The following is a 21,496-nucleotide window of genomic DNA, read 5'->3' as shown; positions in this document are numbered from 1 at the left end:
GCTTCACAGGCGGTGAAGCAGGTCTGCAGGTGTCTATCTTTCTCTCCCCCTCTCTGTCTTCCCCTCCTCTCTCCATTTCTCTTTGTCCTACCCAACAATGATAACATCAATAACAATAATAACTACAACAATAAAACAAGAGCAACAAAAGAGAATAAATGAAAGAAAAAAATTGAAATTGAGAGGAGCAGGGAGATAGAGGAGGAGAGACAGAGACACCTGCAGCCCTATTTCACTACTTGTGAAGCATTCCCCACTCAGATGGGGACTGAGGGCTTGAACCCAGGTCCTTGTGCACTGTAATGTGTCCTCAACCGGGTGCACCACCACCCAGCCCCGAGAAATACCTGTACTTTCTTACTGCTATCCTACAATCACATTTTCTTTCTATGGTGCAATTAGCGAATTTTCAGTTGGAGAGCTACATGATCCGTCATAAGAATATTCACTTTGATGTTGCTGGAGGACAGTATTTTATTTCCTTGTACATTCTATTGCAACACAAAGCACTAAACTAAGCATTTCTTTGAGAGTTCCCAGGGCTGATGATATTTTTTCCCTGTGATTGAAAGTACTGGGATTGTTGCCATCGCTGCTGATTACATTAGCTAAGGCAGGCTGACTCATCATCTGCTGGGTTTGCACAACTGTAGGTGTGTTTTTATATCTTAGGGCAGAGATTATTATGGGTACTCAATTTTAACTACAGATTTCATCACCACTATTTCTGAATATATTTATTTATTTATGGATCTTTTCCCACTAATGTCCTTTCTCTATTTTATTTATTTATTATTTTAGTTTTTAAAAATATTTTTTTTATTTGTTATTGGATAGAGATGGAGAGAATTGAGGAGGGGGGAAGTAGAGAGAGAAGCCTGTAACACTGCTTCACCATTTGTAAAGCTCTCTGCCTGTAGGTGGGAAATGGGGCCTTGAAATTGGATCCTTGTGCACTGTGATGTGTGCACTCTACCAGATGCTCCTCTTCCCAGCTCCCCACTATTTCCTTTTTTTTTTTTTTTTGCGTCCAGGCTTATTGCCTGGGCTCGGTGTCTATACCACGAATCCACTGCTCCTGGAGACCATTTTTTCCCCTTTTGTTGCCCTTGTTGTTTTATCATTGTTTTGGTTATTGTTGTTGTTGTTGTTGCTGTCGTTGGATAGGACAGAGAGAAATCGAGAGAGGGGGAGAGAAAGATAGACACCTGTAGACCTACTTCACCGCCCATGTAGCGGCTCCCCTGCAGGTGGGGAGCCAGGGGCTCTAATCGGGACCCTAACCCCAGTCCTTGCGCTTTGCACCACGTGTGCTTAACCCGCTGTGCTACTGCCCGACTCTCCACTGTTTCTAATATATGTATGCTCCAAGCTAGTAGATAACACCAGGGTTGCATTATGACTAGTATTTATGTATTGGGAGTCGGGCTGTAGCGCAGTGGGTTAAGCGCACATGGCGCAAAGCGTAAGGACTGGGGTTAGGATCCTGGTTCAAGCCCCCGGCTCCCCACCGGGAGGGGAGTCTCTTCACAGGCGGTGAAGCAGGTCAGCAGGTATCTATCTTTCTCTCCCCCTCTCTGTCTTCCCCCCCCTCTCCATTTCTCGCTGTCCTATCCAGCAACGACGACAACAATAATAATAACTACAACAATAAAACAAGGGCAACAAAAGGAAATAAATAAATATTTAAAAACAATGATAAGATTTATTTACTTGTAAGTGAGGAAGGAGGAGGAGGAAACCAGAACACCACTCTGGCACATGTGCTATTGGCATTGAACTCAGGATCTCATGCTTGATAGTCCAATGCTTTATCCACTGTGCCACCTCCCGGACCACTGTCTCGCTTTCTCTATTACCCTCTTCCCTCTCAATTTCTGGCTATCTCTATCCAATAAATAAATAAATATTTTAAAAAATTTAAAGAAAAGAATTGGGAATTTTTCTTTTGTTTAGATTTTTTTGCATCTAGAGGAGAGTCCTTTGGTAGGACATAAGAAATAGCTTTAAGTTTGTTTGGGGAGAAAAATGACTTTTCCTTAGTCTGAACTGTCCGTTCATGAAAGGATAAGAGCTTTATTATTATTATTATTATTATTATTTATTTTCCCTTTTGTTGCCCGTGTTTATTGTTGTTGTAGTTATTATTGTTGTTATTGATGTCGTTGTTGCATAAAACAGAGAGAAATGGAGAGATGAAGGGAAGACGGAGGAGAGAAAGATAGACACCTGAAGACCCGCTTCACCGCTTGTGAAGTGACTTCCCTGTAGGTGGGGAGCCAGGGGCTCAAACCAGGATCCTCACATGGGTCCTTGCACTTCAAGCCACATGGGCTTAACCCGCTGTGCTACCACCGGAGTCCCTATTTATTTATTTTTATACCAGAGCATAACTCTCTGGCTTACTGGTGGTGCAGCGGATTGAACCTGGGACCTCAGAGCCTCAGGCATGAGTCTGTTTGCATAACCATTATGCTATCTCCCCTGCCTTGGATAAGAGCTTATCTTCTCTCCTCCAGATCTTCTCCCGGTGTACATCCAACTCCACCTCTAAGGATCTGGTGGTGACTTCTGTGCTTCTTTGTGTACTCTTCTTGCTTTGGATTCTCCTTGTTCCAGCTAACTACAAGTCTCACAGGATTTGACAGAGGGATCATCTTTTCCAGAAAGTCCTTTATTACCTCTGCCCCCCCCCCCAGCTCTTGAGTGAAATGTTCTCATTTCATAGGGCATGGCTCTGCAGCTCTGCTTTGTGCTCATTTTTCTTATCTATTTCTCCCATGAAACAGTAAGTTTCCCAGAAGCAGGGAGTATGTCTATTGTCTGTATTTCAAGCATTTAGCTCTCTGTACCTGGCAAAGAGAGTTAGTTCATGCTCAGATAATTGCTGACTGCTTCATTGTGTGGATGGAGAAATGAATGAACTCATTTGTCATTCTCTTCTTAATATCAATAGTTGTTACAGATCATTTTTATCTAGCAAGTAACCTTTCGTTAGCTTGATTCAACCACTGTTCACTAAAGAGCTGTTATTTGATAACAATTTTAGATTTTTCCACAGGAAAGTGAAATAACGGCAGTTTAAATATAGCATGTACTTAAGCTACCTTGATCATCCCAGTTTTACTTGTGACTTACAGAGAAAAACAGAAGAGAGTGAATGGTGTAAATTGCAGTGTCAGGAATTTAGATTAGACATAAAGATTTTCCAGAAATAAAGAGCCATATATTGAAGTGATCTGTAAATAGTGTGATTCATTTTTGGACAGTTCACAAAAACAGGGGTGGTAGATGGAGGATTATGAATTGCAAATGATACATAAACATTGCCCTTAGTACAATAAAAAATCTACAAGAAAAATCTCCTTAGCATTATGCAGATACAACCATGTCCTTGAATAGATGCTTAAAAATACTTGGGCAATCTTGGTTTTGTATGTACATGTATACTTTAAATTGTCTGCAAACAAGCAAACTATGGTGCAGGTATTCTTGGTTTTTACAGAATGACTCTAGCTTAGATGACTAACAGAACCTACCGGGCATCTCTTAGCTTTTCCATTTTTTTTTAAACCCTTCCTTCTTAGAGTAATACAAATAATAAAACAAAACCCTTAGTAATGCTAAGAATAAACAGAATACTAATGCATATATAAACCTGTTATTTAAACAACCACCCAGGTCGAACACTGACACAAAGAACAAGGTTTTTGAATGTTGTTCCTTTGATTGCTTTCATATAATTAAGTGTGGCAGTCAGTTGTGCCTAAAACTTAGTTATATTGCTGTGCTTCTAGCTAGATTCTCAGGTCTGACTGTATTTAAACAGAACTACTACAGTATAAGCCAAACTCACCCTCAGTCTTAGTGAACTGCAAGAGCAAATATACCTTCATAAGCACCAAATTTATAATCACAATTGTGAATGGAGCTCAATGTTCTCTTCACTTGTCACTCTGCAAGAATCATATTGGAATAATTTAGGACAGCTTTACTAAATTTATTAATGTAACTCTTGTTATGAAGATGGTGTGTGAACTCTAGGCTTCTGTACTTACAGTGCAAAAGACTTCTTTGTGATGCAAGAGACAGGATTTTACCTGTAGTGGTGATATAATAATGCCTTGTTTTTTAAGATACGATATATTTTTTTCTAAATGTCTATAACTGGAATTTATTCAGTTTTCATAATGGAAAAGGTGTCCTAATCTTATAAATGAGAAAATACAGACATAGGAAAGTTTGAATAATTGCCCAAAGCATGTAGCATTGTTTCATAATAAATTTATAAGTAAAATGAAGATAGGGAGAACAGTTTTCCTGAGTGAAATTCTCTTCAGATAGATGGACAAACTGTGTGTTTGTTTACGAGGAATGGTTTTTGGCAGAACTAGCTGGACAGTTTGACAAGTCATAATCACAATATGTTATATGCTGAGCTTCTGGTAAAAGAAGGGCTTGCTAAGAACACAGAGCTGCGGCTCACCTTACCATAGGAGCAGCTCAGAAGGGCCCAAGCAGACATCTGGTTGAATTGCTGATTTTATTTTAAAATTTGAAGCCCAGAATTGAACATTTTTAAAAAATGAATTTATTCCCTTTTGTTGCTCTTGTTTTACTGTTGTAGTTATTATTATTTTTGTTGTTGTTGTTGGATAGGACAGAGAGAAATGGAGAGAGGAGGGGATGACAGAGAGGAGGAAAGACACCTGCAGACCTGCTTCACCGCTTGTGAATCAACTCCCCTGCAGGTGGGGAGCCAGGGGCTCGAACCGGGATCCTTACTCTGGTCCTTATACTTTGCGCCACATGCACTTAACCCACTGTGCTACCTTCTGACTCCCAGAATTGAACATTTTAATGGTGTGTGATACACGGTTTGGGAAGTGTTTATTTTGCATGTAACTCATATTTGTTTACTTTTGTTAATATGCAGATTAAGATGACACTGTTTCACAAAACCCCTAACATAATGCCTGGCATAGTATTGCGGTTCAAGTTTGATTTTTTTTTTTCTGTGAATAAGTTGGTCAAAAAGTCTCCAGAAATATATTGAAATTTTTGTGATTCTTGTAACTCTAGAATATAATTTTTAAATACATGTATTTATTTGATAGGATAGAGAGAAACTGAGAGGGAGAGAAGGGGAGAGAGACTACCTGCTGCATTGCTTCACCTCTCATGAAGCTTCTTCCTGCAGGTGGGGACCAGGGGCTCGAACCTGTACCGTTGTACTTTGGTAATGTGTGTGCTCAGCCTGGTAGGCCACCACCTGGCCCCTCTAGATTGTAATTTATTGCTATACATTATGTTACAACTATCCAGTGAGTCTATGGCGTGCTAGTTGATGGCTATTTTCTCATGACTGATGCCTCTGATTTGGCTCTGGGTGGAAAAAAGATGAAGTGAGTAGATTTTAATGAGCCAACTCTTTGGGAAGAGTGATGATAAGGTTTAAAAAAAGTGACTAGAGAAAGAAAGAAAGAAAGAAAGAAAGAAAGAAAGAAAGAAAGAAAGAAAGAAAGAGAGAGAGAGAGAGAGAGAAAGAAAGAAAGGGAGAGAGGGAGGGAGGGAGGGAGAGAAAGAAAGGGCAGAGAGGTTGTGCTTCCAGCTAGAGAACTAATTTGCAGGCCCCCAGAGGCCCCACAATCAGTCCCTCACACGACCTTTTGCTAGAACTGAGCACTGCTCACTTTCTCTCCTTTTCCCTCTTCCCATCCTTTCTCTCCTGGCTCGAACCAGGATCCTTAAGCCAGTCCTTGCACTTAGTGCCATGTGCGCTTAACCCACTGTGCTAATGCCCAACTCCCAATCAGTGACTTTTTTTTTTTTTTAACCAGAGCACTGCTCAGCTCATGCTTATGGTGGTGCAGAGGATTGGACCTGGGACTTCAGACCCTCAGGCTTGAGAGTCTCTTTACATAACCATTATGCTATGTACCCCTGCCCCTGCAATCAGTGACTTTTAAGATTTTGTTTATTTTATTTTTTTATTTATTATTTATTCCCTTTTGTTGCCCTTATTGTTTTATTGTTGTAGTTATGATTGATGTCGTTGTTGTTGGATAGGACAGAGACAAATTGAGAAAGGAGGGGAAGACAGAGAGGGGGAGAGAAAGACACCTGCAGACCTGCTTCACCACCTGTGAAGCGACTCCCCTGCAGGTGGGGAGCCAGGGGCTCGAACCTGGATTCTTATGCCGGTTCTTGTGCTTTGCGCCACCTGCACTTAACCCACTGTGCTACCGCCCAACTCCCCAAGATTTTATTTATTAACACAAAGTCTAGGGTGGAGGTGGAGGGAGAACCAGAGCATCACTGCAACATGGGGTGGCAGGGATCAAACTCGGGGCCCTATGTTCCAAGTTCAGTGATGTACTTACTGTACCCCTCTCTAGGCCTGATTCAGAGGCCTTTAAAGGTCCTGATAGCCAGTCATCAAAGGATTTAGGCCTTTTTTTTTTTACTTGAATTTATTTATTTATTTATTTATTTAACCAGAGCACTGCTCACTCAGCTCTGGCTTACAGTGGTGTGGAGAACTGAACCTGGGACTTTGGAGCCTCAGGCATGAGAGTCTCTGCATAATCATTATGCTATTCCCCCCAACTAGACCATTGCATTTTAAATTCATTTGAAAAGACCATGTTAATGATATTTAAAAATAATTCTCATATATTAAATCATTTTAATTAAACTTTTAAGCTTTTGAAGTTGTTTAAATAGATCGACTGAACTAGCAGTGTGGCCAGAAGTCTTAGAAGGAAAATTTCTATTTTAAAAGAAATAAATTCTTGACTTTGTTCTCCTTAATTTGTAGGCTAACTCAGCAGGCAAAGAAAACATGGTGTTTTGAAGTATGATTAAACTCCTGATGCTGCTTCAGAGGCTAAGAACATTAATGGATAGATCTAGGTAATTGAAGTTTATTATTTTTTTTCCTAAATCATAACACCCAAACATTATAAAACCAAAGATTTTAATGTTTTCTTGAATGCAATCATTTTGTCTCCTGATTTGTTATCACCTCCCACCCCTGAAGACTGATGATAAATAGCTTTAATTAAACTTAGCCTGTGTTCACTAATTTAAAATATTTAGCAAACTTGTTACAGTTTAATCTTCCCAAATAGCTACCTCCTGTTGCTGGCTTCGCTGGCTCTTTTCCTATGCAGCTTTTTGGAGAGGGCAGAGCCTATTAGCAGTTACTGAGTTACGACCTTGGCGATGTATGCTGCTGTGATCACATGGTTTCTCATCAAGTGTGTACTGTATTAGCCTATATTATTAGGTCTTACATAACTCAGATGTGGTCTCCAAATATTAACGTGGTGGTCGTAAATGCAGACTATCTAGTATCTTGCTTTCCCCTTGCTTAGGAGTTTGTGGTCCAGGCGGAGTCAGAGATGTGGATGAAAACTCCACATTAAAAAGTCTTCTGTGTTGGAAGATTGACCACAACTGCCAGCATTTTCAGCTGTTTCAGTCTCACTCATACTAAGTCTGCTCTGCTCTTTAACCTTAAACTGTTCCTTTTTGCCTTCATGTTCTCCTGTTTTGTTAGGCTGCTCCTCTCATTACTTCTTTTCTGACCAAACCTGATGATCCATCACTTCGAGCCTTTTATTGCCAACATCCTTTTATTTCCTTGTCCTCTTAACCTCTGACCCTGGGTCAGTTGAACTGTCCACGCTCTGTACTGCTGAGCACAGCTAGTAAAACAGCATATTACTCTGCCCTCTGCCAAACACTCAGCTCAGCCTAGTAACTGCCTGCTTAGTAATCCTGTTGTCTTCCTTGGGTAGCTTCTCTGCAAATGATCCCTTCCTTCCTACTCAAGTCCTTTGTTCTGCAAACCTGCTTTTACTTTACAAAGACAATTTTGGATGGTGTATTTTACTCCAGCTTCTCTACTGTGCTTCATTCATCCTTCTCCTCCTCCTCCTCTTCCTCCCCCTTATTCTCCTCCTCCCTTTTTTTAAGTCTTCATTTTATAGAAGATATATTTGTGTATTAATGATAGCAGAGAGAGGAGTGAGAGAACCAGAACGTCACCATGGCACATGAATTGCTGGGGGCTGAACTTGGGAGTCTAATGCTTTACTTTCTGCTCCACATCCTTGCTTTCTTAAACTTCTCTCTCTCTCCTCGGAGGACCAGGCATTAGCCTCCTATTCCTCTTCTCTACAGATTTCTCTCTCTTTTTATTTTATTTATTTATTGAATAAAGACAGCCAGAAATTGAGAGCAAAGGGAAGGTATATAGAGGGAGAGGAAGAGACCTGCAGCCCTGCTTTACCACTTGTGAAGCTTTTCCCCTGTGGGTGGGGACTGGAGGCTTGAACCCCGGTCCTTGCACACTATGACATGTGCACTCAACCAGGTGTACCACCACCCAGCCCCTGTGCAGATTTCTTAATCCAGGCCTTGAAACTTGTCTTCTGTCGTTATCCACTCTGACTTGGTCCATTAGGCAGGCCTTCTCTTTCCTTTGTTTTTCCCCTGTATGTATTTTTAAACCTTTACTGACCTACTAATCATAAATCTATATAAATCAGTCATAAAACAGTAAATAACTCAAGCAGTGTGTTATCTTTTGAGACCATATCTGCCCATATTCTGGCACTCTATATTCCCCTTTCCAGATCTGTTTTTGAAAGGGTAGTTTCCATTTCCGGGGATTACTTCGGTATTTATTTTCCAGTTGTTCACTGCAAGTTGGCTCTGCCTTTATCTTCCCACCGTGTCTGGTACCTTTCCATAGTACTTTTCTTTCTTTAATTTGTACTATTCTGATCTCCTCCTCCCCTGCCTTTATTTCCTTCTTTCTGTTCTAATAGTGGCATGTTTGTATTCCTGAGAATCTCAACCTTGTGCAGTGTCTCTATTTTATAGCTTCAGATGCCGCATATTCCAGTCTTGTAAGTCCTCTGTCGTGAGTATAGCCATCTGACTCTGGAGATAGGTTGGTTTCCAAATGCTTGGAGTCCCAGTTTCCTGCCTTGTTATTCAAGACACCTTGCTGTACCCTGGCCCTGGAGGTCTTACTTTCTTCTGAATACAACAAGGCTTTTCATGATCTGTATCTTTGCATATACTTTTTAATGCATTAAGTACTTATTTTCATGTTTACCTAGCTAGCAGTTTCTGCTCAGCTTTTTATGCCAGTTCAAATAGCTTCTTACCTATGTTTTTTTTTTTTAATTTTAAAGTCCAGTTCATTCAGCTTCTTGCCCTTCCTGAGAAAGTTGCATTTTCTCTGTACCCACATAGCTTTTCTCATATTCTAATAAAAGGTTTATCACCATGTGGTATTTGACAACATTTAGGCTCATGACTCTTAGGAAGGACAGACTGTAGTTTTTTGGGTTTTTTTTTTCATAGATTTATTTTATTTTACTTATTTTTTAGAGAGAGAGAGAGAGATACAGAGAAAGACCAGAGCACTATTCAGCTCTGTTGAATAGTGTTGTGCTAGGGATTGAACATGTGGCCTCAGACGTGAAAGTCTTTTGTAGAACCATTATGCTGTCTTCCCAGCCACAAACTGTGGTTTAATCATCTTTATACTGTGGTTTAATCATCTTTATACTGTGGTTTAATCATCTTTATACTTTATACTTAGCTGGGATATTAGAGCAAAATGTCAAATATGAGAGTTAATAAACTTTAGTGGGTTGTGTTTTTTTTGAGCCTCCAGGGCTATCGCTGGGGCTCGGTGCCTGCACTGTAAGTCCACTGCTCCTGGAGGCCATTTTTTCCCATTTTTGTTGCCCCTGTTGTCATTATTGTTGATACTGCTATTATTGTTGTTGTTGGAGAGGACAGAGAGAAACCGAGAGAGGAAGGGAAGACAGAGGGGGAAACATAGACAATTGCAGACCTGCTTTACTGCCTGTGAAGCATTTTCGCTGCAGGTGGGCAGTGAGAACTCAGACCCTGGTTGTTATGCATAGTAATGTGTATGCTCAACCGGGTGCCCCAATGCCCAGCCCCAAATGCTTTCTTATCTTCTTAATACTTACACCTGCCTGACATCCTACACCTTTTTTTTTTCTTTCTTTTTTTCTCTTTCCCCTCCTCCTCCCCCTCTTCCTCCTCCTCTTCCTTCTCCCCTCCTCCTCCACTTCCTCCTCCTTCTTTCAGTTCCATTATCACTTTATTGAGGAAATGTTGATTTCTTCTTACCTTTTTTTTTCTTTTCAATTTTTAAGTCCAGTTCATTCAGTTCACAGGCGACTTAGAGCACCCACTGCATATTAGGCACAGAGAATACAACAGTGAATAATGTTTGATCCTGCTGAGAAGGAGCTCACAGTAGAGGGAAGATGATAAATAAGCAGTCTGTCAGCCATCTACTTACACAGTGCAGGAAGAAGATAAAGTGATACTTGAAAGCCCAGGATACTTTGGGTGACATATAAGAAGTGTAAGCCATCCGTTTGGCTGGAGCTGTTGAAGACAGCCTAGAGGCACTGCATTCGTTTAAAAACGAATGGGGGAAGAAAAAAAAAAAAAAAAGGAATGAATCTTATGAAGTTAAAGGAGGAGGGGAGCTTCATGGCAGGGTGTGAGAAAACAAGATGTCCTGGAGAATTGTGCAGTGAATCTGCAGAGGGCTCGCAGCAGACATAGTGAAAGACCCCACGTCATACTGATTAGCAGCAACAGTCTTTTTTTCCCTGAAGGTGGTGAAGAACCGCTGACGAACTTCAGGCACATTTCAATTATATTGATGCATTTATTGCTTAGTAGTATATTAGTGCTTCCTCCAACTTACAAAACATTTTTTTCGGGAGTCAGGCAGTAGCACAGCAGGTTAAGTGCACGTGGCACAAAGCACAAGGACCGGCGTAAGGATCCCGGTTCAAGCCCCCGGCTCCTCCCTGCAGGGGAGTCACTTAACAGGCGGTGAAGCAGGTCTGCAGGTGTCTGTCTTTCTCTCCCCCTCTCTGTCTTCCTCTTCTCTCTCCATTTCTCTCTGTCGTATCCAACAACGATGATATCAGTAATAACTACAACAATAAAAAGGGCAACAAAAAAGGGAATAAGTAAATATTTAAAAAAACATTTTTTAATTAAAAAATATTAATTTTGGGGGGGGCAGGTGGTGGCTCACCTGTCTTAAGTGTACATACCACAGTGCACAAGGTTGCAGGTTCAAGCCCCTGGTCCCCACCTGCAGGGGGAAAGCTTCACGAGCAATGGAGCAGGGCTACAGGTGTCTCTTTGTCTCTCTCCCCCTCCTCTCTCAACTCTTCATTGTCTCTATCCAAAAATAAATAAATTTTTAAAATATTGATTTTGGGGGGGGCCACCTGGTTGAGCGTATGTTACCACTCCATGCAAGGATCTGGATCTTAGCCCCTGCTCCCCACATGCAGGGGGAAGCTTCACTAATGGCAAAACAGACCTACAGGTGTCTGTCTTTTTTTTTTTTCTTCTCTCTCTCTCTTTCTCTCTCTCTCTATCTCTATCTCTATCTCTCCCTCTCCTCAATTTCTCTCTCCTATAAATAAAATAGGAAAGAAAGGAAAAAGTGGCCACTAGGAGCAGTGGATTTGTAGTGCAGGCATTGAGCACTAGCTGTAACCCTGGTTGCAATTTTTTTTAAAAAAAAAAAAAAGCTAATTTTTATTCTTAAGTTTTTAAAAAACTATATTTATTTATTGGATAAAGACAGGTAGAAATCAAGAGGAAAGGGGGTTATAGAGACAGAGAGACACCTGAAACTTTGCTTCACCACTTGTGAAGCTTTCCCCCCTGCAGGTGGGGACCAGGGGATCGAACCTGGATCCTTGCACATTGTAACATGTGCGCTTAACCAGGTGCGCCACCACCTGGTCCCCTGCTAATATATATATTTTTATTTTTACTACTGGGGTTTTTGTTGATGTTTTGTATCTGCAGGATTCTACTGCTCCCAGAGGATGGGTTTGTTTGTTTTTTATTTATTTTTTACCAAGGCACTACTTAGCTCTGGCTTATGATAGTGCTGGGAATTGAACCTGGGACCTGTGGTTCCTCAGTTATAAAAGTGTTTTTGCATAACCATTATGCTATTTTCCTATCCCCCACCTCTTTTTTTTTAAATTAAGATATATTCAATAGGATGAGAATAGAAATAAGGAGTGAAAGAAAGATATTACAGCACAGTTCCACTGCTTATGAATTTCCCCCCTTTGCATGGTGCCCCCATGTGGTGACCCGGGGCTTGAACACATGCCCCCATGCATGGTACAGTGTGCACTGGGTGTGTTATCTCTTGTGGCCCTCCTTTTTTTCCTTTCCCTTTCTCACTAGTGTTTCACCACTGCAGGCTGACTTTTTCAGATATGAGAGAGAGAGATAGAAAGGAAAGATACTACAGCATGGAAACTTCCAACCCTGGAGGACTAGGACTAGCATATGATGTAAGAGGGCCTTGAACCTGGGAGAGTGTGGCACATGGGGAAAGCAGATGCCCTCCCAGGCCCCGCTTTATAGATGTTGTCACATTCATTATGATTCTTCCCTTGTTTGTAATTGATATTTTGAGTTTTTCTTTTAATGCATCTGGAAGGTTTCTGAATCTATAGTCTTTCATTTCTACTTTTCTTTGAGAGAGAAGAATTAAATAATGATCTTTCAGTTTACTAATAGACTGTATGTGGAACCACTGCTGTCTTTCTTAGTGCTTTATTCCAAAGTTGGTTTTGCATCTTATCCGCCAATTTTGTCTTGTGAGGTACTTAAAGAATACTCCACTGCAATAGGAATCAAAATACCTGCCAAATCAGAAGTCTAGCATCCTTTAAAAGTTTATTGAAAGAGACATGAAATTTATGATAAGCAATAACAGCTGTGAGTAACTTTAAATAGTGCTATATGTGAAACCATAGATTTTTGAAAGATAATTTTAGACTAAATAGATCTTTGCAAGTTAAAGTCAGAATTTGAGATTTTTATGACAGCCATCTCATAAAATCTTTTGTGTTATCACTGAATAAAGTTCACAGACAGCCGGAAATCGAGAGGGAAAGGGGTGATAGAGAGGAAGAAAGACAGAAAGACATGTGCAGCACTGCTTCACTACTCAAAGCTTTCCTCCTGCAGGTGGGGGTTGGGGGCTTGAAACCAGGTTTTTTGCACATTGTAACGTGTGCTTAACCAGGTGTACCACTTAGACGATTTCTAAGGTATTTTTTCGGGCTCACAATTTCTGTATTCTCTAATAATTTTATCCAAATTATCTTTCATATAGCATTCACATGGTCTTCTGAAGAAGCCATGGGTAGCTGTTGTAGCTGTCCAGATAAAGACACTGTCCCAGATAACCATCGGAACAAGTTTAAGGTTAGTAAAAGCTGTAATTTTCTTGACTTTACTTACTACATCTTATATTCTCACTTTTATCTTCAAATCCTTTTATTCCAGTTTATCTACTTTGCCTGCTCTTGTTTTAACATGGGGTTGGTGACATCTTCTTACATACAACGTGGAACTCTATAAAGTGTCATTTAATATCGATTGGTCCCAGGAGGTGACACCAAGGCTAGAGCACTAGACTTGTAAGCATTAAATCCGGAATTTGATTTCTGGCATCTAACATGCCAAAATGATGCTCTAGTTCTCTCTACATATCTGTCATTAATAAATCTTGTGTGGAGTTGTACCCCTCTTATGGTTTTTGTCAGTAAAATACTTTTTATAAATAAAAATTAAAAACAAGTGGTCCGAGAGTCAGGCGGTAGCGCAGTGGGTTAAGCACACGTGGCGTGAAGCGCAAGGACCAGGGTAAGGATCCTGGTTCGAGCCCCCGGCTCCCCACCTGCAGAGGAGTTGCTTCACAGGCGGTGAAGCAGGTCTGCAGGTGTCTGTCTTTCTCTCCCCCTCTCTGTCTTCCCCTCCTCTCTCCATTTCTCTCTGTCCTAGCCAACAACAACGACATCAAGAACAACAACAATAATAACTGCAACAACAATAAAAAAAAATGGCAACAAAAAGGAAAATAAATATAAAAACAAGTGGTCCGGGAGGTGGCGCAGTGGTAAAGCATTGGATTCTTAAGCATGAAGTCCTGAGTTCAATCCCCAGCAGCACATGTGTCAGAGTGATGTTTGGTTCTTTCTCTCACCTCCTATCTTTCTCATTAATAAATAAATTCTAAAAAAAAAAAATAAATAAAAATTAAAAACAAGGGGGTCAGGCGGTAGCACAGTGGGTTAGTCACATGTGGCACAAAGCGCAAAGACCAATGAAAGGATCCCGGTTCAAGCCCCCTGCTCCCCACCTGCAGGGGAGTCAATTCACAGACGGTGAAGCAGGTCTGCAGGTGTCTGTCTTTCTCTCCCCCTCTCTGTCTTCCCCTCTCTCCATTTCTCTCTGTCCTATCCAACAATGACATCAATAACAACGATAATAATAACCACAACAATGGTAAAACAACCAGGTTAACAAAAAGAAAAAAAAAAAGGCCTCCAAGAGCAGTGGATTTATGGTGCAGGCACCAAGCCCCAGCAATAAACCTGGAGGCAAAAAAAAGTTAAAAACCAAAAAGAAAGAAATTTCATTTTATAGATGCCTCTTTAGTCCCACCACCACTTCCAGTTATTGCTTCATGTCTGGATAATTCCTTAAATAGACTCTCCCTCCAGTCACTCCTGTGATCCATCTTGCAAATCAACATCAAATTATTCCTTCTCTTTCATCATTCTAAAACTTGGGTGGTATGCTACTACTTTGGGGCTAACTGGTGCTTTTTTTTTTTTTTTTTAATTCATCCACAACTATGCAGTACTTCTCATAGTCTTAACTTTAATTTGCTATAAATTATAGCCTCTGGAACACACAAACCAAAGTTGCTTCACAGTTTTTTTGTTTGTTTTGTTTTTTAATCTTGGGCAAAGTTACACTATCACTAAACTTTGGTTCCCTTTATGTACAATGGAGAAATATCATTACCTTTTGTCTAGGATCATCCTGAGGATGAAATTAGAAAAAGACATGGAAAGTGCTTTGCCCTTTCCACAGCGGATACAGTAACTTCTTCCTAAGCATCATCTGTTGTTGACAGTCTCCAGCCATTTTCTGAGACTCACAAGTGCATATATGTCCTTTCCATGAACTCCATGCCAGTCTTATCTTGGTCTCTGTGGGTATTCTTTTTTTTTTTTTTTTTTTTTTTTGATTTTTCTTCTTTTTTCTTTATTTCCTTTTGTTGCCCTTGTTGTTTTATTGTTGTAGTTATTATTGATGTTGTTTTTGGATAAGACAGAGAGAAATGGAGAGAGGAGGGGAAGACAGAGAGGGGGAGAGAACGATAGACACCTGCAGACCTGCTTCACCGCCTGTGAAGTGACTCCCCTGCAGGTAGGGAGCTGGGGGCTTGAACCAGTACCCTTCCACCGGTCCTTGCACTTTGCGCCACATGCGTTTAACCGCTGCGCTACAGCCCAACTCCCATGGGTATTCTTTTTTTTTGTCTTTGTTGTAGTTCTACTCCTCTAGAACATGCCCTACAACTCCTAACACAGCAATACTCCCATCTTTAAAAAAAAAATTTTTATTGTCTTTATTTATATGATAGAGACAGCCAGAAATTGAGAGGGGAGGGGAGATTGAGAGGGAGAGAGACAGACACCTGAAGCCCTGCTTCACCACTCATGAAGCTTCCCCCCTACAGCTGGCGACCTGGGGCTTGAACCTGAGTCCTTGCATACTGTAACATGTGCGCTCAAGCAGTATTCCATCTCAAGTTATGCTCATGGTCCAACTAAAATTCGCTTTTTATATGAAGGTTTCTCAAACAGGCCTTGGCTATAGATCTTGCCTTCCTCAGTCCTCACTACACTCATTTATCAATTAATCCTCCATAATTTTATGTTGGTTTGTGTTTCTCTACCCAGTGGAAATATTTGTTTTTGGGATATGAAGTGGATAGTCTGATGCTTTATAGCCCATGGTCTGCACACAATACTGACTGACAAATAGACCAGTAGAAATGAGAGTGAGTCCATCAGAATTGTGCGTTTTCTGGACAAAGTAGTGGCATTTCTATATGATTATCAGCTGGGAACACTAGGCTAGCTCTGATCGAACTTTCTTTTTTAGGTCATTAATGTGGATGATGATGGGAATGAGTTAGGTTCTGGAATAATGGAACTTACAGATACAGAACTGATTCTATATACTCGCAAACGTGACTCAGTAAAATGGCACTACCTCTGTCTGCGACGGTATGGCTATGATTCAAATCTCTTCTCGTTTGAAAGTGGTCGAAGGTGTCAAACTGGACAAGGTGAGTAGAGCTTTTTTCCTTTTATCCCTGCAAACATTATCACATTCAAGATAGTTTTTTTTTTATGTATTCTCTATACAGTATTTAATATTTTGCTTTTCTCCTGCTAAACTCCAGGTAGAGAGAGAAAACAAATTATATATTTGCATGTCAAGCTTTTATTAAGCACATTTGCTATGTCCAGAATTTTCACTTATGTCCACTTTAAGGCTTTCAGTAAATAAATGATTGGCCACAAACCACTGACTAGGTAGGTACTTTTGCTATTGTAACTTATTGGGAAAAGACCCTCAACTTTGAAGTTAGAACATAATCTTCTTTTTATTTTATTTCATGAGAGAGGGGGGGAGGGGAACGAACCAGAGCATCACTTTGGCACATGCAATGCCAGGGATCAAGTTAGGACATCATGCTGTTGAGTTCAGTGCTTTTAGTCACTGCACCACCCTTCTAAGCCAAAGTTTGAGGGTTTTTTTTTTTTTTTTTTTTTTTTTTACTACCTTTCATTTAATTTGCTTTGGGGAAATTCCATGACCTGCCAGATATCAGATTTCTTACATGTTAGATGAGAAGGATAATCTTTACCTTACAGAATGAATGTAATAGTTTAGCAAGATTTCAGTTAGAAACTGCATAGCCAAAGGCCTGATCAAGCACTGAAGGATCCCCTTGGTTTTGCTGAGTTGGGCTCCCCCTGCTGTTAACAGGCGCACTATTGCAAATGTGCTGCTTTTGTTTTTGTCTACTGCATTTTGAGTCATCTTCTTCAACATATGCAGATTATTCTGTGAAATTCTTGTAGGTTTGAATTTTTTTTTAATTACTACTTTTATTTATTTGATAGAAATAGCTAGAAATCAAGAAGGGGAATATTGAGAGGGGGAGACAGCACCATTTCACCACTTGTGAAGCTTTCCTCCTGCAGGTGGGAACCAGGGGTTCGAACCTAGGTCCTTGCACATTGTAACATGTGCACTCAGCCAGTTGAGCTACCACCCAGTTCCCATTTAAATTTTGAAATAGAATATCATTACTTTTTCAGATATTTATTTTATTTATTTATTTATTTAATTTTCTTTACCAGAGCACTGCTCAGCTCTAGTTTATGGTGGTGAAGCAGGGGATTGAACCGAGACTTTGGAGCCTCAGGCATGACAGCCTCTTTGCATAACCATTATGCTATCTATCCCTATACACCCTTTTACATTTATTTAAAAGACCTTTCTTATTATTGCTACACAGAATACTTACCTTATAATTTTGCTTGAATAATAAAATGACCCATGTCATTATTATTTTTTGAAAACATCGTTGCATTTATTTTAATTAATGAAAAATATTTTATTACTTATTTGTTTGGGGTTTTTTTCCCCTTTTTTCTATTTATTTTCCCTTTTGTTGTCCTTGTTGTTTTACTGTTGTTGTAGTTATTATTGTTGTTGGATAGGACAGAGAGAAATGGAGAGAGGAGGGGAAGACAGAGGGAGAGAAAGAGACACCTGCAGACCTGCTTCACCGCCTGTGAAGCGGCTGCCCTGCAGATGGGGAGCCAGGGGCTCAAACCGGGATCCTTATGCAGGTCCTTATGCTTTGCGCCATGTGCACATAACCCACTACGCTACTGCCCAACCCTCTTATTTTTTCTTTTATAAAAGCAGAGAAATTGAGAGGGAAAGGGAAGATTGATAGAGAGGGAGATTGAAGGGTCAGGTGTTGGTGCAACTGGTTAAGCACTTACATTCCAGTGCACAAGCACCCAGGTTCAAGTCCCTGGTCCTCTCCTGCAGGAGGAAAGCTTCATGAATAATGAACCAGGGTTGCAGGTATCTCTCTATCTCTTTCTGTCTACCCTCTCAAGTTTTCTTTATCTACCCAATAATAAATTTAAAAAATTAAAAAAGGGGGGGCAGGTGGTAGTGCAGCAGGTTAAGCACACATGGCGTGAAGTGCAAGGACTGGTGCAAGGATCCTGGTTCGAGCCCCTGGCTCCCCACCTGCATAGGCAGTGAAGCAGGTCTATCTTTCTCTCCCCCTCTCTATCTTCCCCATCTCTCTCAATTTCTCTCTGTCCTATCCAACAATAACAGCAGCAGCAAGGGCAACAATAACAATAACAACAATATGGGCAACAACAAGGCCAACAAAATGGGAAGAATGGCTTTCAGGAGTAGGGGATTCGTAGAGCAGGCACCAAACCCCAGCAATAACCCTGGAGGCAAAAAAAAGGGGGGATTAAAAGCTAGACATCTGCGGAATTTGGACAGTAGCAAGTGGATTAAGCGCATGTGACGCGAAGCTCAAGGACCGGCAGAAGGATCCTGGTTCGAGCTCCCCACCTGCAGGGGAGTCGCTTCACAAGCAGTAAAGGAGGTCTGCAGGTGTCTATCTTTCTTTCCTCCTCTCTGTCTTCCCCTCCTCTCTCCATTTCTCTCTGTCCTGTCCAACAACGATGACATCAGTAACAACAACAATAATAACTATGACAACAATTAAAAAAGGGGCAACACAAGGGAAAATAAATAAATCATTAAAAAAAGACATCTGCATCACTGCTTTGCCACTTGTGAAGCTTCCCCACTACAAGTGGGGACTGAGCTCGAACCCAGGTCCTTGCCCATAGTAATGTGTGCATTCTAGTAAGTATACCACCCATCACCTGGCCCTCTCCAAGTCATTTTTAAAGAAATAGTAACTATTGTCCCAATCTGAATTATATTTGTAGGAATCTTTGCTTTTAAGTGTGCCCGTGCAGAAGAATTGTTTAACATGTTGCAAGAGATTATGCAGAATAATAGTATAAATGTGGTGGAAGAGCCAGTGGTAGAAAGGAATAACCATCAGACAGAATTGGAAGTCCCCAGAACACCTCGAACACCTACAAGTAAGTACCTATTTCCCCTTTTGCATTTTGAAGTACAGATATTTATAAGCTCTAGATTGTAGATATTTAATCCTAGAACATATTAGCCATTGACAAAGAATACATATTACTGGTTGTCAGTTTCTAAAAATTAGTTATAATTCAACAAGGGCAACAAAAGGGAATAAATGAGTAATTTTTTTTAAAAAAAACTAGTTGTAATTATAAAACTATTGTTGTTTTAAAATATGAAAGCAAAAAGATTCCACATTATCTAAAATGTAACTGAAAAGTGAATGAACTCTTAATTTCTGCTGTGTCTTGTCAGAAACATTTCCTTTAGTTCTCAGTGCTGATTGGATTCTCATTTACTCTTATTCTCTCTGTCCTACCCCTCCATCCTGCTTTTCCTCTTCAACCAATAAATGGACAAAAATTCAGCTCCAGGGTTTGTTGCACAGAACTTACCTAATGGATACCCCCGATATCCCTCGTTTGGAGACGCGTCGTCACACCCTTCCAGTAGACACCCTTCTGTGGGAAGTGCGCGGCTGCCTTCAGTAGGCGAAGAGTCAACACATCCTTTGCTTGTGGCTGAGGAACAAGTAAGCACTTCTGTTCACGGGAAGCGTGTACTGTGCTTTGTTTAAATGGTACTGTGAGAATTCTTGAAGCCTTTATTCAGTTTGAATCCAAGCTTTATCTCTATATGTATGTGGCTTAATACTGAAAAAACTAGACTAAGGTTGTCCTCTCAAGATATGATGGAGTTTCCATTCTTCTCCTCCTCCTCTTCACCCTCCTCTTCCTCCTCCTCTTCTTCTTCTTTTTAATCTTTATATATTTATTGGATAGAGACAGCCAGAAATCAAGAGGGAAGGGGAATGATAGAGAGAGACAGAGGGACACCTGCAGAACTGCTTCACCACTCATGAAGCTTTCCCCTTGCAGGTGGGTCCTTACACATTGTAACACTTGCATTCAACCAGGTGCACCACCACCCAGCCCCTCACTGAGCTTTTCCAAGTAATGATAATACCTCTCCACCACCACCACCCCCTCCACATCCTTCACTCACCCTCTTTCCCTCTCTTTCTACCTCAACTCAGAGCTCTGCACAATTCTGATTTGTGGTGATGCTAGGGCTTGAGCCTGGAAATTCAGACCCTCAGGCATGAAAGTGTATAGTCAGATTATCTGTGAATAGTAATGAGTTTGTCTCTTTAAAATTGTTGTTGGGGCCAGGCAGTAGCACTCCCAGTATACTGTTTGTTACAATGCCTAAGGACACAGGTTGAGTTCTCTGGCCCTCACTTGCAGAGAGAAAGCTTCACAAGTGGTGAAGCAGTGCTATGGGTAACCCTGCTTCCTTCCCTCCTCAGAGAGAGAACGAATGGGAACACTCCCAGGAAGTGGCATAGTGAATAAGAAAGACATTGTGGGGCTGGCTGGTTGGTAGCACACCTGACTGAGTGCATGTTACAGTGCACAAGGACCCAGGTTTGAGCCCCCAGTCCCCACCTGCAGGGGGAAAGCTTCACGAGTGGTGAGGTGGTGCTGCAGGTGTCTCTCTGTCTCTCTCCCTCTCTATAATCCCCATCTCCCTTAATTTCTGACAGTCTCTATACAATAAATAAAGATAACAGTTTTTTGAAAGTTTTTAAATAAAAAAAGGAAAGACATTGCCCTCTCAGACCAGAGGTCCGAAGTCAAATCCCTGGCATCGATTGTACCAGAGTGATGCTCCGCCTCCCCTCCCCTCCATTAGTAAGGAAATGAGAGGAAAAGGGGGAAGGGGTGAACAGGAAGAGAAAAAGAAGACACCTGCAGCACTACTTAATTGCTTGTGAAGCCCCCACACATACAAGAAATAGGTGGGGAGCAGGAGCTTGAACCATGGGTAACATGTTTGCTCTATTGGGCAAGCCACCACCTGGCCTCAGTAATTTTTTTTAAAATTAGTATTTCCTTTTAATTAGGTGCATATATAGAGAGAAAGATACAGAAAGAGAAACCAGAGTGTTTCTCAGCTCTAGCTTTTGGTGGTATTGGAGATTGAACCTGGGACCCTGGAGCCTCAGGCATGAAAGTATCTTTACATAACCATTATGCCATCTCCGTAGTCCTAGAATCGTTATTTATTTATTTATTTACATCTAGGGTTTTCACTGGGATTTGGTGTCTGCACTACAAATCCACTACACTTGGCTGCCATTTTTTCCCCTTTTTCTTTTTGATTTGACGGTACAGTACAGAGAGAAATTGGGGATGGGGGGATATAAAGAGGGAGAAAGATAGAGACCTGCTTCACCACTGTAAGTGGGGAACAGGGGCTCCAGCTTAGGTCCTTGTGCATG

At 40.9% G+C, this 21,496-nt stretch overlaps 1 protein-coding gene across 4 annotated transcripts in view; it reads left to right on the top strand.

Moving 5' to 3' along the window:
• The window catches only part of FRS2 (fibroblast growth factor receptor substrate 2), a 108,780-nt gene that overhangs the window by 80,490 nt on the left and 6,794 nt on the right, over positions 1-21,496 (top strand). For 2 of the 4 annotated variants that reach the window (XM_060194958.1, XM_007530120.3), the window contains exons 3-7: positions 6,821-6,915; positions 13,244-13,335; positions 16,093-16,279; positions 19,002-19,160; positions 19,581-19,744. In XM_060194958.1, coding sequence (XP_060050941.1) covers positions 13,270-13,335; positions 16,093-16,279; positions 19,002-19,160; positions 19,581-19,744 — 576 coding nt within the window. In that variant the 5' untranslated portion in view covers positions 6,821-6,915; positions 13,244-13,269. The remainder of the gene's footprint in view (positions 1-6,820; positions 6,916-13,243; positions 13,336-16,092; positions 16,280-19,001; positions 19,161-19,580; positions 19,745-21,496) is intronic. The other 2 variants (XM_060194956.1, XM_060194957.1) reach the window with 1 other exon arrangement.

Source organism: Erinaceus europaeus, chromosome 7, assembly GCF_950295315.1.
Source record: "Erinaceus europaeus chromosome 7, mEriEur2.1, whole genome shotgun sequence".
Lineage (NCBI taxonomy): Eukaryota > Metazoa > Chordata > Mammalia > Eulipotyphla > Erinaceidae > Erinaceus > Erinaceus europaeus.
The sequence above is the reverse complement of the archived record's forward strand: the minus strand, read 5'-3'. Positions and strand labels throughout refer to the sequence as shown.